Source organism: Sinocyclocheilus anshuiensis, unplaced genomic scaffold (genome assembly GCF_001515605.1).
Source record: "Sinocyclocheilus anshuiensis isolate Anshui unplaced genomic scaffold, SAMN03320099.WGS_v1.1 scaffold1672, whole genome shotgun sequence".
Taxonomy (NCBI): Eukaryota; Metazoa; Chordata; class Actinopteri; order Cypriniformes; family Cyprinidae; genus Sinocyclocheilus; species Sinocyclocheilus anshuiensis.
In genome coordinates, this window is record NW_015555812.1 from 251,355 (window position 1) to 267,505 (window position 16,151).

At 36.9% G+C, this 16,151-nt stretch overlaps 2 protein-coding genes across 5 annotated transcripts in view; one reads left to right on the forward strand and one right to left on the reverse strand.

The window, feature by feature from the left end:
* Nucleotides 1-1,152: 1,152 nt before the first annotated feature.
* Nucleotides 1,153-4,863, forward strand: LOC107675149 (eukaryotic translation initiation factor 5A-1). 3 transcript variants are annotated; one of them, XM_016469395.1, is made up of 6 exons: nt 1,153-1,544; nt 2,613-2,731; nt 2,843-3,017; nt 3,419-3,523; nt 3,613-3,744; nt 3,825-4,071. In XM_016469395.1, the coding sequence occupies exons 3-6, from the start codon at nt 2,850-2,852 to the stop codon at nt 3,885-3,887; spliced, it is 468 nt and encodes a 155-aa protein (XP_016324881.1). In that variant the 5' UTR covers nt 1,153-1,544; nt 2,613-2,731; nt 2,843-2,849; the 3' UTR covers nt 3,888-4,071. The 3 variants fall into 3 exon arrangements, with proteins under 3 accessions (XP_016324881.1, XP_016324882.1, XP_016324880.1); XM_016469396.1 differs by lacking the exon at nt 2,613-2,731 and adding an exon at nt 4,738-4,863 and having other exon boundaries at nt 1,154-1,544; nt 3,825-3,897; XM_016469394.1 differs by lacking the exon at nt 2,613-2,731 and having other exon boundaries at nt 1,154-1,544; nt 3,825-4,070.
* Nucleotides 4,864-5,440: 577 nt separating this feature from the next.
* The window catches only part of LOC107675148 (G protein pathway suppressor 2-like), an 18,401-nt gene continuing 7,690 nt past the window's right edge, over nt 5,441-16,151 (reverse strand). Inside the window, exons 8-11 of one of the 2 annotated variants that reach the window (XM_016469392.1) lie at nt 14,899-14,973; nt 14,630-14,706; nt 14,397-14,492; nt 5,441-6,527 (exon numbers count right to left, since the gene is read on the reverse strand). In XM_016469392.1, the coding sequence (XP_016324878.1) occupies nt 6,435-6,527; nt 14,397-14,492; nt 14,630-14,706; nt 14,899-14,973 (341 nt within the window). In that variant the 3' untranslated portion in view covers nt 5,441-6,434. Of the gene's footprint in view, nt 6,528-14,341; nt 14,493-14,629; nt 14,707-14,898; nt 14,974-16,151 lie in introns of both variants that reach the window. The other variant, XM_016469393.1, reaches the window with a different exon arrangement.

The window sequence follows — 16,151 nt, forward strand, 5'->3', positions numbered from 1 at the left end:
ACGCTGTAGTCCAAACGAGCTGTTCGTTGTAGTTCTTGAAAAGGGATTTTTAAAAAACGAAATATCTCCCGGTTTGGTCTGCAGTTTTGGGTGGAGATCGCTGATCCGTGACCATTCTATCAATTACAATAGGGTTTCAGCGCTACGCGCTTGAACCCAGTGTTGCCAACTAATTTTCAGGGGAAGTTGCCAAAGGAAGGTTGATATGTTGCTAAATGGCGTTGTGATGTCATTGCGCGATGACGTCATTATGTAATCATGACGCAAAATTGTCACTACATCGAATCTCAGCAAAAAAATATTTTATATATGTTCATTTATATTTGTTTATAAAATAATATACATGCATAATATAATATTAAAATATAAATAAATAAATAAATAAACACTGAATTGAGTACTTACCCTACACATTTTTGTACGATTACAATTTAAGTTTTATTATTATTATTATTATTATTATTATTAGCTTGTAAACTAGTAAAACTATATACATTCTGAACAATTACAGTTTTAAGCAGTGTATTGGTAGCTACTTAGTATGCTACAATCTAAAAGTCTGTAAAAAAAATAGGGCACAATCTACTATGTTAATGTAGAGGAATTTTCCAAATTGATTATTTACAGGTGTTTTCTCTGCTATTTAAATTATGCATTGTATTTAGTGTTTTCAGGTTACAACTACAACGGATAATGGATAATGTCCTGGAAAATTACTAACTTTTCCATGTTTCTAGATATTTTTTATTTTTACAGTGTACCAACAATCACAGGTACAAGCTACTAACAAGGTGTCATAAATGAACAATTATTCAATTATTAAATGATTCAGTTGTTTTTGTTATTATTATTAAATTTAACAACTGCAAATAGCAGCTAACTTAATTCGTGATATGTGTACTGCTAGTCATCTTTGGTTACTCTTTTTGTGTAATTTAGATGAAAAACGCTGTCCCTTTTATTGTTTAAGTCACTTATCAAAAGTTGCTAAAAGTTGCCAAATAAATTTTAAAAATAGCAAAATTTGTTGCTAGGTGCTTTTGGAAGAAAAGGTTGCTAGGGTAGTATGAAAAGTTGCTAAATGTAGCAACAAAATTGCTAAATTGGCAACACTGCTTGAAACCCTAATAACACTCACAGACATTGAGAGACAGGCGCTCCCACCCGTCCTAGAAATTAAAGAGCGAGGGTGAATGCGCATGCGCGGTTAGGAGGAAACGGCTGAGGTTCATTTCATGCTATGTGTGGTCGACTTCGCACCGATCAGAGTGAGAGAGCGAGGGACAGAGAGTAAGGAAAAGGGAGTTTAGGATTCACGCTTTGGGTCAGACAACTGAACGTGTTGCTTAAACTGCAAGAGGAGAACACGAAACGTCTGTAATGACAGCAGAGTCAAGTGAATTAAGTGAATAAACACAAGCGGCATTGCGCGGCTGATAGCAAGAGAGGCAGATAGATCCGAGAAGAGAAGAGAGGAAAAAGGGATATCCAGTCGGACTAACTAGTTGGGTTGCCCCGAAAGCGTGGACAAGGCTGTAAACCAGGTAAATAGCTCCTTAAACCATTCAAACAGCGGGCGTCATCCCGCGTAGCAACAACCTCCTCCCTCGAGATTGCCCTTTATCTATTTCACGCTTTTTGTCACCTTAACAAAGCAAACAGTAAGACTAAGATGCAGCATCTGTTGTAAATTGCGATGCATGTACCCGCAGGACATTTGCACTTATTCGTTTCCGCGAGTAATTTAGAATGACGACAAAATCTTTGGGCGTTTGGTGCAAAAACTAAAAACAATTTAAATGCGCGTCAAAGTTGCTACGCGGCAAGAAGACAAGATCAAAAAACTTGATCATAACTCAAGACGGCACGAGTCCACGCTGCGCCTCGCATCGTGGATTAGCTCAGCTTTTCAACATAGGAAACCTCGATTTAACCGCACAGGGGTTTGTTCTGCATTATAGTTAGATTGTGGGTCTGGTTCATGCGCTGTCATGTGCAGTTCAACGGTAACATACTTGCACCTGCTTGCCTGCGATTAGCGCGCTGCTCGGCGGGCCTTCGGTTTCTGATCCGTGCGCAGTGGCGGATCCAGCAGGCCTCACAGATAGCAGCCAGCTCACTGCGGCTGGAGGACACGCGTGTCCTTATGAACGCGGCTCAGACTCTCATTGTTCAAACATACATGGTTCTTATTTCCCGTAAGATGTGTCATTATTGAACTGTGCGATAGCAGCGAGTTGTGTGGATTATCTCAGCTACATGTGCAACTCACTATAGACCCTGCGATGCGCAGTGATTATTCATATGATGTTATCTATTTCAAAAGTGGAATTCGGATGTTTTAGCATTTTGAATGTGGATTGAAATTTCTTCAAGTATCGATATGTGCGTGATCATATCTCACTTGGGCCCTTCCCACGTGAATACTTGCAGACCACAATTGCGCACAGTTAACTGAATAATGTAAAGCTACTCAAATGTTGTCTTCTAACCGTTTAATTACGATTATGTAATTGTTGACAATTATTATTTAGGGGTAATTACACATTTACAATAGCTAAGCATGTCAGAAGTTCAGTTCACAGGTGCCATGCTCTTGTTGCCTTATATAGCTTATGCAAAACTAGGGAGGCATGAGACTACAATTAATGAATGGCAGCGCTGGGTTTTAAGGATTAAAATTCCACGTGATTTTAATTTCTTGAAGGATGAGAAAGGAAATTTGTTTCAGGTAATGAACAAGTTGTTACAGTTTGATGAATGGGTTATACTGGTCTATTTATGTTTATTTAAAGAATGGCAATATTGTTAACCACTGTACTTGTGGCTCATCAATCCTTAGATAAAACATGGCGGATGCTGACCTGGACTTCACAACAGGCGATGCTGGTGCCTCTGCTACCTACCCCATGCAATGCTCTGCCCTGCGCAAAAATGGTTTTGTGGTGCTAAAAGGTCGACCATGCAAGATTGTGGAAATGTCCACATCTAAGACCGGCAAACATGGACATGCCAAGGTGAGTGATGGTCTGTGACAAAGTAGAAAAATATAGCAGTTGACAATTTAGCTAGACTAGTGCACATCATTTTCATTTACCTTGAATTCAGTAACACTGATTTTAATAGATGCATAAATCTGTTAGATGAGTACTTCAGAGCAAAACACATTTTATTTAGCAGTCATAGTATTGATGTTAACTGTCGAATTACATGGATTATGTATGGATGAATGTTTGTTTTGCAAAATAAAGGAGTTCCAGAAGTCTCTCTATACAAGGTTTTATAAATTAGGTGCATGGGCATGTGAAAGGGGGGCCATTCATTCACACAGTGTGAGGGATGATGCGGATTAAATTAAGTGAGCTGATTTTGAATAGCAGCAAATTAAACCCCATGCTTCCCTTTATTTTGTTTAAAGGTTCACATGGTGGGCATTGACATCTTCTCTGGCAAAAAGTATGAGGATATCTGTCCCTCAACCCACAATATGGATGTCCCTAACATCAAAAGAATGGACTACCAGGTATGTTATTGGGAATATTAGACACAGATGTACTGTAAGTAAATCATACAGTGTTTCACAAATTTCTTTTTTTTTTTTTCACTCTTTAGCTTATTGGCATACAGGATGGCTACCTGTCTCTGCTCCAGGACAGCGGTGAGGTCAGAGAAGACCTAAAAATGCCAGAAGGAGACCTGGGCAAAGAGATAGAAAGCAAGTTTGATGCCGGTGAGGAAATCCTGGTAAGTGCCATTAAATCAGCCACCTTTCAAATGTTACTGAGCAAACGTTAATAGTGTAACCTCTTCATGTTTCTTTGCAGATCACTGTCCTGTCTGCTATGAATGAGGAGGCTGCAGTAGCTATCAAAGCCATGGCTAAATAAAACACAGCAGGTATATGGAGCTCTTACTGCTGTGTGCACATACTCACCTGCTAACTAGGCCCGGAGTGACTGTGCCTCACCAGTGTGCTTGCAGCAAAGCACTTATTCAAATGTTTACTTTTACTTTAAACAATAAAACAAACACCGTATTATTATTAATATTATTATTATTATTATTATTATTTATTTTTGTCCTGGATGCAATCAGTGCCCAGTAATCGACCCAGGATCTTTAATACTTATTCAAATGTTTACTTTTACTTTACACAATGAAACAAACCTTGTAATAATATTATTATGATTGTCATATGCAATCTGCTGCAGTGTTTGATGTATCTGGTATGTAAAAGCAGTGACGTAAAGCAGTAAGATGTAAATAGAATTTTCGGATTTAATTTTGTATTTTACTCTACCGGCTAAACACGCTGTATTGTAAAATAACTTTTTAAGAAGCACTATAAACAATTATGATATGTGTTAAAATTACCCATATCTGATGTTCCTCCGAGTTCATGGGAGAGTCATTAAGTGATTGCGTAGTGGCTTATTGTGCACTTTGACTTTGGGCTTCAAAATGAATGGCAGATATCCAAGCAATTATTTCAGACTCTGTTTAGTAATGGAGAACCCAATTATTTCTGTAGACCGCCTGTCTACATTTATATAGAACCTTTGTTTTGGACAGTCATATATTTTTGATTTAAGATTTTTACAAGCTTCCTCCTATTTGTGTGTTGTGGATATGGACTTAACTTTAGCTTCATCTTTTTTTATTTCTACTTCCTTGCTTATGTTACTTTCATCACCCCTTCTTCACTCACTCCTGCCTGTACTTCTTTCTTCCTTTCAGGGGTTGACAAGATGCATTGGACCTGGATATGAGAGAATTAGACCTCAGCAATGCTATTCTCCCTCCTTTTTTCTTTCTCATTTTTAATTTATCTCTCTCTCTCTTTCTTTTTTTTTTAATAGCCCATGTGTGAGTTAAAAACTAGAAAATAAATGTAATCAAAATGTTCCAAACAAAATAACATTTTTCAGAAACAAGTTACATAAGAAATAAATAACAGAAATGGACGTTATGAGTGGACAGAAGTACCATAGTGATGGACGGCTGGGGTGGGAAAAGGTTTTATTTGTATTTATTTATTTTTGGGTCAGGGAGGGGATGGGACATCATAACTGTCTTTACTAGCATGAGTGTGTCTGTTTTAATTTTAAGATAACTACCCCTCATATGTTCTTTGCTAACTTAAATCACAATGGTAAATAGCTATAAGAGGTCTGTTATGTGGTTAATTTTATTTATGAGCAATTATAGTGCAAAGGGAGGATAAAAAAACTCAAGTGCAGAATCTCCTGTAAAGGACAGATACAAAGGCAATGACATGAGTAATAGGATGCAGTTTTGTGTCTTCACTACAGGACCAAGTGCTCTGCTTAACTTCCCTTTTATCTTCCAGTAGCTTAAAGCAAAAGACCCTTGGCAGGGGGTGACAATATCACACAACTTGGTGTATATAGATGGATGATGCAGTAAGACTTTGGATCACTTTTTGCTCCTCCCCCTGTCTCCCCACACTCCCTCTCCCCTGATAAGACTGATAACACAGGGAAAGCCAGCATCACCATTTTATCAAAATTTCCCAAGTTTTGGCTGTTTGAGTATGTTCTGAAGTGGAAGGAGGTTTCATTAGCCTTATCTTTAGTTGAAATAAACAGACACATACTTCTGCCTATAATGTACTCAGTCTCGACCTGTAGTGCTTTGCTTAATGCTTGCTGTTAATGTTTGAAGGACAAACAATCAAGTACCCCAATTCCTGTCTTTTAAGTTTGAGGGTTTGATGAAATTTTGAAAAAATGGTACTTCTCCCCTTTAAAATCAGTTGTATCCTATGCAGGCCTGATTTGACAGTCATGCACATTACCCTTGACTTGACTACAGTAAGTTAAGTTTTTGTTTGCTCCAATACTGTGATTAAGACAAAAATAAATACAAATTTGGTTTCTAACAAGACAACCCAATATTAAAAAGAGCACATATAAATCATGTCTTTATTTCTGTTTGTGATGAATTCTGGTGTTGTAATATATTGACCATATTGGCTGCTGTTGGCAAACTCCAAGAAAAAGGCATTAAAAGACAAACTAACTGTTGTTTGGTAAAGTATTTATGTAATGTGGGAGGATCTTATTTGCATTATTAACACTTTAAACTAAGTTAAAATACACAGACTGATTTGTTGTTCAACCTTTGGCTCTTGAGTTTGTTTTATATGTCAATCCTCTGACAAAGTAGCACCTGTTTTTTTTTAATTAACCATCAGAAAACCATGACATCTTTTCTTAGATTCATCAAGTGTAAAACAATTCCTTATTATTTATTATCAACAGTTTATAAACCAGCAATATTTGCTGCATGGGTCATTTATTACAATGTTAAAAAAACAAATTCAAAAGAAGTGGCTTTCAGCTCTCTTAAGGTGAGCCTCAGAAAAGAGTTTTCTGTAGCCTGGTACCTTGTCAAGATTATACTTTTAGAAGTTAATGAGGTTTTCCATGGTGAAAGAATCTCTGTCCAGTGTGAGGGAGGAAAGCATGTCGTGATGCTGGTTGAGATGAATTCTGGAATGGAGCCTAAAACATAATAAATAAATTAAGTTAATCTATCTGTCATGAATAAAATAAAAGAAAGCTTTATCCCCACCAAATCTACCATTTTTTAATTAACCAATAACATCTTTAATATTGAAAAAAGAAGAGGAGGTGTAGATTAAAGGTTCAAATGAAAATGATAAAATTGTTTAAAAAAGTATTTTTTAAATTAAAAACATAGAAATGTTTAAAGTAGCAACTAACAATGTACAGGCACTCAGATCTTTGACTAGATATTGTATCACTTTCAGTTATCACTATACTGTTTTTACACAACATCTGTTTTTACAAATGTGTCTGTTATTTTGTATTTTCATTCTTTTATATATTTAGTGCACTGTTGCACTCACTCAGCATGCAAAAGAAGAACTGATAAATCACAACAATCAGATAGTTAATTAGGGTTGTGACGGTGAGGACATTTTCCCACCGGTTAATCGACGTGCGACAACAACCGATAATACCAGTATCGCCGTGGGGTGGGGGGTTTCCCACTTTTTCTGGCTTTCCTTTGCTTTTAAATAGCTTGTAAACGCGGCGTGCGCATTAGGGGTGCTTCGATCAGGATTTTTGAGGCCGATCACCGATACTAATCTTTTTAAAGCCTTCTTTTGATCATGTAGAATTATTTATAGTGATGATCCAATGAAGATTTTTAGAAATTTATCCAGGGCCTGAATTTCATTTTTGAAAATGAATTCCCCTCTTAGGTGACTCTTGTGAGAGGGGATTTTTTAATTTGAGGGGTGGAGGGGGGCATTTTTTAGACATTTTTCAAAAATATATATATTTATCTCACCAAATGTTTGATCATGCACTGCATTTTTGTTTTGACAATCATGCAATTCTTGCATAATAGTTTACACACAGCACAAGTCTTTTTGAAGATTTTGTGAGCTGTATGTGAGGCGGCCTGTGACGAGAGGGGCGGGGCCGAGAGCTGTGGGAACGGAGCGAGGCCGGTGGAGTAAATGCTAATTCGCGAAACCTGCGCCACTCACCGGTCTCGAGCCCCACGGAGGAGCTCCGGAAGGATAAAAGGAGGAGTGACGACAGTGTTGGACGAGAGAGGACCAGGCCTGGACTTTATTTTGTGTTTTGGTTCTGTTTGTGCACGACAGTCATCCGCGAGGGGCTGTCGCGCTATTTTGTGTTTATTTTATTATTAAAGTTTTGTTTAAATGTTCACCGGTTCCCGCCTCCTCCTTCCCGATCTACAAACGGTGTTACATTGGTGCCGAAACCCGGGAGGAAGGAGGGACACGCTGCCAGAGATCCCTCGCCGCTGTGGGGAGTCCGTGGTGCCATCGAGCATGGCGGAGCAGTCTGCCGCCATGGAGGCTCGAGGCGGTGGGCTGGAGTGAGTTGCCGGGGGGGTGGACGAACTCGCTGCCGGCCGCCTATGCTGTGGAGGGACGACTGAAGCAGCACTGCACAGACCGTTCTGTGTGTGACATCAAAGTACCGCGAGAGCGATTAGACAGCATTTTTTACATTTTTGTTTTGATGTCAAATAAGCCTTGCTGTTGTAAAGTTATACAGCTACAGTTGTGTTGCTGGGTTTTAAAGCAGGTATGATTTTTTATTTTCTTCCTTATCACTCTGTATTTACAGGATTTCACTGTCCACTCTGTTCAAGTGTGGTTGAATGGTTACACATAGATGTGTGCACTGTGCACACTGTCAGAGCTGTGTGAGATCACTACCATACTGCTTTTGTGGGGGTGGGTATAGGGTGTTAATTTTTTTTTTTTTAACATTCTAAAAGCTCTTTATTCCAAAGAATACTACAAGCTAGTCAGTGTATTCAGTAGGTGTAATGTATTCTAAGTTGCTTCAGAAGTATTTCACTCAAGTAATGGAGTTGAGTACTTTGTCCGCCTCTGTATATAGCTCAAACAAGTGGCAAAACATTTAAACTACTTTGGTTAAATCTACTTCTACATTATCACAAACATTCTAAATTAAAACTTACCATAGACAGCAACAGTCAGCACTACTGCCTTTTCTTTAGCATTGAAATCTTTATTACAATTAATCCTGTGGTTCATAAAGAACTTTGTTTTCCTACCTCCACGAGTGCCATATATTATTGCCTTGTTTATCTAAAAGTGCTCTTTTCCTTTAAACCTAGCCAAAAACCCATAGCCTATGTGTTGACTGTGAAACACAGGATACTCTAATTATATGCATTTATGGTGTAATTACTACATTTTCGTGTCAATCCATGTTCATATTTACTGCAAACAATGCGCTGTTACTTTAATTCAGGGTTCATAAAGAACTTTGTTTTCCTACCTCCACGAGTGCCATATATTATTGCCTTGTTTATCTAAAAGTGCTCTTTTCCTTTAAACCTAGCCAAAAAGCCATAGCCTATGTGTTGACTGTGACACATCAGACTTTAATTATATGCATTTATGGTGTAATAACTACATTTTCGTGTCAATCCATGTTCATATTTACCGCAAACAAACTGTTACTTTAATTCAGCGCTTGCAGCGCAGCAAAACTTGGTGCGGAAACGATCTCTGCACTGCTGCAGATGCACTGCCGGACCGCAACCGTGTGTAGTGTGAACGCTTTAATCTGTTAAGATGAGAGCGGAAAAAATACGCACCACATACACACTGAAAACGGAGTAATGTGAACCTGGCGTTATGTGTGTGCGCTTTCAGTGTGCATGAGCGCACGGTCTCCAGGAGAGCGACCGAGCGCTGAATGGTTTAAACACTGGCAAGAATTAAAAAGAAATGCAATTTATAAACTTTAGTGACGATGCGACACCGCCTCGATTGTGCAAGTGACAATTCCTGTGTCAACTGTGCAGCTGGCTTATAGTGCAGACGCGATTTGATTTTAAGCCATTTGCGCATTTTGAGAGAGAGAGAGAGAGCGCACGCAGTGATTCATTCACGCTGTTTGTGGAATTATGTCTCACAGAAAGTTTTCAAATTACTTTATAAGTTATTTAATGAAGAAATATGAACTGTACCTCACCTAAAAGCATTATAATTGTTTTACCCGCGCCGGACAGAGACCGACGGTGCCGCTGCATGTCGTGCCAAACCTCTGACTGCAGGCGCGTCATCAGCTTGAGATCCGTTTTTTGAGATCGTCTTTTATAGAGACCGCCGATCAAACATCCCAAAGCAATTATCGGCCAATAGTGATCGGTAGCCGATCAATCGGAGCACCCCTAGTGCGCATTGTACTTTCACTTTCAAATTAGTGGCAATTCGGCGTAAAGCAATTGTTCGTTTTTAGTTCGTCTTTTTTTTTTTGTCAAAAAGTTTGTCTTCTTTTCCTCGCTTAAATAGCTTAAAAGCGCTGTGCGCATTTTACTTTCACTTTCGAATTAGCGGAATTTCAGCGTCAACAACAAAATACAGCGTCAAACTTACTTAGCCTATATATAAATCATAGAACTTTTATTAACAAAACGAATAAAAATACACAATGCTATAGGCTATGCCTAATATAAAATAACAAATAACACAAAGTTTAAATAGGTATACAAAACTGAAAAAGCAGACACTGTGGAGCCAATTAAATAAGAAATGAATGTTTAAAAAAACGTACAAAATCACCTTAGATAAACGGCAAAAGTCAACAGGCTTTTCAAAATCCAAAATATTGCCAAACAGGCGCTTTTGCATTTCGTTTCTAAACTAAATCATCCGCTATCATCATCTTATCAGTCAGCTCGACTCACTCTCCTCACGTGATAAATGAAACCTGATCTGTGATGAGACTGTCGTTTGGCATGCTGCATTGTGCAGCCGCATTCAGTTTTTAATTTTACTGTCTGCTAACTGAACTAAATTATTTTTATTACTATAAAAAAAAAATCAAAACGACGGTGGCGGGCGGTGGGCAAGTGACGTAACTGGTGTTGCGGCTTCACACGGGTATGACCGCTAACACCGTCTATCGCAGAAAGCCTAACAGTTATTTAAAATGAAAATTCTTAAACACCCAGGATCAAGATAAAGAGCCCAAGTTAAAGAACTTTTTTTACCCAGGTGAAAAAGTGTACTTGAATACAATAAAAAATATTTAAATACAAACAAATACATTTGTAGTACATTCTTATTTTTTGTGCTAAATTAAAATTGTAAAAATTATACACTATAAACGCACCAAAAGTATATTTCTACTTCAGTAGTACTTCAGTGCAATTGCAATAGTATACTAAATACCACTGATATTTAAATGGATTTTTAGTGCATTAAAATAAAGTATGCTGCCACAAAAATATAGAGGACTTTTATTAGTATTTTTTTTTTAAAGTGTGCTTTGAATGATTTAAAAAAATATTTAAATGTTAGTACACTTTTATATAGCTATCGTAAGTTTAAATGAAATAGATTTTATTTAAAATATATTAGTGATGTAATAGTTATAAGTACATTTTCCCAACTCTGCTACTAAAGTACACTTATAATATATAAATACATTAAATAGCACTAACACTTAGGTTTACATTTAGTTAGATAAAGTACCAGAAGTGTTTTATAATTGCATTGCTGAAAAGTCCTACAATCGCTTTACATAAAATTTTTGTGGATTTTTATATATACTATAACTAAGCTTTATTTGGATTTTCATGAAAAACAGTAGAAATGTATTACTAAAGTAAAACCCTATAGGTTACTCTGCTTAGGCTACTATAAATGAACTAATAGCACATGATTGGATTATTCATTCATATGTGTTTAGATGTGTACTAAATTCCACAATTTAACAGTAAGCAGGGCTCCAGACAAAGAAATCGAGTAATGAGCCATCGGCTCCTTTAACGATATCACCTACAGCTCAACCTGGCAAAGACTGAGCTTCTTGTAGAACAGCCACAGACTCAGCACCCGCCTACTTCCACTCACTACTACGAATCTACATCCCCTCCAGAAGTCTGAGATCCACTAGTGAGCGACGCCTCGTGGTACCATCACAGAGAGGCTCAAAATCACTTTCCAGAACATTCTCGTTCACCATTCCTGGCTGGTGGAACAATCTTCCCACCCCTATCCGGAATGCTGAATCCCTGACAACTTTCAAGCGACAGCTGAAAACTCATCTCTTTCGAAGCTACTTGACTTCATCATCATCTTTATAAAAAAAGAAAAAATAAATTACAAATAAAAATCTCTCTTTATTTATTCCTTCTCTTTCTAGCTTGTACTTATTTGAACAATGTCTAAGAACTTGGTATTACAACCACTTCCTGTGTCTGTTTGCCTCTTTAAGAAGAATCGCTTTATGTATCCCCAAATTGTAAGTCGCTTTGGATAAAAGCGTCTGCAAAATGACTAAATGTAAATGTAAATGTAAGAAAAAAACTTAGATGCCAAATTATTTTTTAGGTGCCACAGAATAAACACATTTTATTTATTAATTTTTTTTTACATTTTGACATTTCAATCATACTGTCATGTGTTTATGTCTAATCTTTTCTTGACTTTATCAGCATTTGAATCCATCTTGTAGATGACCTGGGAACTAAACGTCTTTTCCAACTTGAAATGTACAGTCACAAAGAATTGTTTACTACACCGAATCTGCACCAATATCATGGACCATAAGCATCACTTGGCCATTGAGTGTACACTTTTAAGTAATTGGAATTTAATAAATTTAAGTTAGTCCAACTTAAAATAAAAAAGTGAACACATTTTCAAACTGTTATTTGTCAGTGTAACTCAGAATTGTCAAGTTCACTTAATGTATTTCTTTAATTATGCCTTAGTTTATTTACTCAATTTTAAGGCAACGGGTTTCCTCAATTTTTTAAAGAAAAGTCAACTGATCACTTTTTACAGTGTTAGTTTGGGCTCCTCCTCAATGCATCCTATAGAAATGTTGTCATATCTCTCACACATCCAATCTGTTTTTCTTTATTAGTATCATGCAATTTTATAGGACATGTTGAATTTTATCTTTAGCTTGCATTCTTGCATTTTTTATCATGTAGAAAACAGGTTAAGTAAAAATATTAGTATGCAATAGTGAATAAATATAGAAAAATGCTCCTCTTTATAGTTATTTTTCTAGATGACTGCTTATGGATGCCCAATGGTAATTCTGAGGTAAATGTATTGTTACGTGGCATTGTTTACAAGCTTTTCACATTTTCTGCAGTTTGACACAGAATGAGCGAATACATGAGACATTTCAATAAGTTGTACTGTAGGCTCTCTTATAAAATAGCCTAACTTTTGATGTTAATTCACGTTCATTTCGTACTATAGTCGAGAAAGATATAGGTTCACTTGCGCTTGAACTGAGGCGCTAAAGCGATTGCGCCTGCCACATGAAAGAGCGCCAAAACCGTATTTATTGTATGAATTTCGTTATGAATTTGGCAGAATGTTAAAGTTGATACTTTGTTTATTAAAAAGTAACAACGCACAAAGCTTATTGCGATTACTTGATGGCAAGTGCGCTGCAATCAGGCTAATATGAAGTTCACGCATTAACAGAACACAGCATATAGACTAAGATCTTGATAACAAGAAGCCATATTAGTAATGATTATAAACGAGAATTGTTAACGATATTGCCAATATCCACACAGCTGACAGCTTTACCTGTTGAAGTTTTTTGAAGTTGTGCACGAAATAGACACTGCTTTTCTGCACTTTCACTTTGCACGTCTCCGTCATTTTGATCTCTCTGGTGCTGTACAACCGAGCTGCGTTTAGCAGGCATTTCGGCAGAGATGAGGACTGTTTGAAACTCTTTTTTTCCATGCGCATCGTCTCAGTTTAATACGTGAACATAACAAAAGATATGATCGCAAAACAATCAGGAAAAAAAATGTAAGTCATAACATGTAAATACACACTCTAAAAATGCTGGGTTAAATATGGACAAACTCAGCGATTGGGTTGTTTTCAACCGACAGTTGGGTTAAATGTTTAACCCAACCTTCTGGGCAGTAACCCAACCGCTGGGTTTGTCCATATTTTACCCAGTGCTGGTTGTATTTAACCCAGCATTTTTTGGTGGCGACCTCAGCAAAAACTTCACTCACAAATTAATATTTTTGGACGCAAATGCGACCGTTTTAGTCGCAAGTCTGGAGCCCTGGTAAGTATACTTTTAGCATAAAGTACTATAAAACTATAAAGTGCTATATCTTTAATGCGGAAAAAAGTGCTACTAATGACAGTAATAGTACCTGATTGTACTTTTTAAAGACACCATAAACATGTAGTTAAATATATCATATAAAGGGAATGTTAACATTATTACAATACATTTGAAATGAATTATTTAATCTATAAAAATATGTGGGCAATACACAGTGTTGGGAGTAATGCGTTACAAAAGTAATGCATTACAGTAACTGAATACATTATAAATACATTGTGTATATATTCATTATATATTAATCTTATATTTAAAATAATTAAGTGTATTTTGCTATGTATGATGAATATACAGGTGCATCTCAATAAATTAGAATGTCGTGGAAAAGTTCATTTATTTCAGTAATTCAACTCAAATTGTTTAAGTGTATGAAAGATGGTTTCAATTGAAGTACAAGTGGTAACAAGACTTTTTTTTTTTTTTTCTGAGAAAGTATGTTAAAAGCACATTTTAGTTCATATTCATGGTGTCCAAAAATAGCATAGTTGAGTACAGTTGGATGTTCTTAAGATGATCTTAAGTACTAAAGAATATTTTTAGTATATTAAGAACAAAACTAGTGCATGAAAATAGAGTACTTTCCTAAGTACATTATGGAAGTGTACTGAAATAAAGTGTATTTTACTGCACTTTTTTTTCACCTGGGTATCCAATGATGGAAATTTAGAAAGGTTCAATGTAGGTTAGTGAGCTCACATTGGCAGCAGGGATCTGGACAGCCATGGCTGGAGTGGGCATCAGACCGGTTGCACTCACATGTAATGCCTGTGGATGGATGGGTCTAAGAGCAGCCTATTAATTACAATACACACAAATAAGTACTACCCAGCCACAACCATCTGCAGTACACACATAAAACAATACATTTTCTCATGGAAGTTAGACCTTGCTTCCCAATATTTACCAAATGAGTCTCAGTGAGTACTTACTGAGTCAGTAAAGCCAGACTGCTGATTGGCATGTTCAAGCTGTTTCTGGAGGGGGATACTAGCACTAGGGATGAATCCTGTGAAGTTCAATTGAGGAAAGAAGGATCGATATTGATGGATCGATATTGTTGAGGTAAAACAGCACAATACTAATGTATGACATATTTCTGGCCAGAAAAGATGCAAAGTGAAGCTGAAATGTTTTAGAAAAAGCCGCATTAATATCAATGTGATCAATGTTATAAAAGAATGTAAGGGGGCTTCCTTACCTGGCTGGGTGGTGAAATGGCTGTGGACAGCATAACCTTGAGGCAGGAATGGCATGCTCTGGAATGGTGATGCCCCTACACAGAAAGACAGAATATGAAGTTGAGAATAAAGACGTTGAGAATAATATTTTATTGTGACCCAGGAGGGCCAACTCACCAATTCTCTATAAGCGTACAACTTCTCCATAAACTAAATAAGCTATAAGCAAAGATTAAAGTGTGCATGAAATCAGAATGTACAATAATTACTTTGTTGGCGCACATTGCTAGTCTTAAGGTGAACAATTAGGCCCAATCCCATTTCTACCCCTTAGTCCTTCCCTTTTCCCCTACCCGTTTTGTGAGTCTATGTGAAGGGGGAAGGGGTAGGGGTGTCTCGACTCTCTTTTGGTTGGAGGGAAGGGCCAGAAAGCCCTTCAAATAAAGATTTTTCGGGACCACACTTCAAACGAAGGGGTATGAATTATCTCGGCATAAACCAGCTACAGCAGCAACATGGCTGCAACATAACCGTTCTGTGTGATGTGCTTTGATGTTATTGCTGTGTAACCGTTACACAGCAATCACATCAAAGCAATTAAACGTAAACACAGTTTTCGTGTCTTTCTTAGTTTGTCTGCATATATTCTGGCCCTGATAATCATATACTTACCGCTTGCTCCATTTCTGTGAATCAGTTTTTGTGAATGAATGACTTGCTGTACCTGTTGCTGTGGTCTTTCTCAAACACTCACTTGCATCACCTGCTGACGATCGACTAACAGCAGATGGAAATTATGCATTGGTACTTTACTGTTATTCCTGCAGTTCCCAAATGTGTAATGCTGAATATTTTCGTCAACTTTGAACCACTGAATTTGTGTTAGCGAATTTGTAAAGCGAAATAAAATGGAAAAAACGTTGCCTCTTAGATATAATAGGATGTATTTCTAAACAGACTGAATATTTTATATATTTCTAAGTGAAGTCTGGAAGGTAAATACGGATCATTGAATTTTTAATAACGAAAATGTGTGTAAAATATTTTAAATTGAAACATTCACAGCTTAGGCAAGGCAAGGCAAGTTTATTTAGCACATTTCGTACACAATGGTAATTCAAAGTACTTTACATAAAAGAAAGTAAAATAATCATTAAACAAATTATAATCACAAAAATAAAACAAGGAATTAAAAAAATTTGAAGATGATTTAAAAATTGATTTAAAATGAATTTAAGACAGTTAAAAATAGAAAATGATTATACATCCATAA

Excerpts from the sequence above, each read along its gene's own strand:
- LOC107675149 (XM_016469395.1), top strand. The coding sequence starts at position 2,850 with ATGGCGGATGCTGACCTGGACTTCACAACAGGCGATGCTGGTGCCTCT. Across the intron at positions 3,018-3,418 it reads GCAAACATGGACATGCCAAG|GTTCACATGGTGGGCATTGA; the intron begins GTGAGTGATGGT and ends TTTTGTTTAAAG. Across the intron at positions 3,524-3,612 it reads TCAAAAGAATGGACTACCAG|CTTATTGGCATACAGGATGG; the intron begins GTATGTTATTGG and ends TTCACTCTTTAG.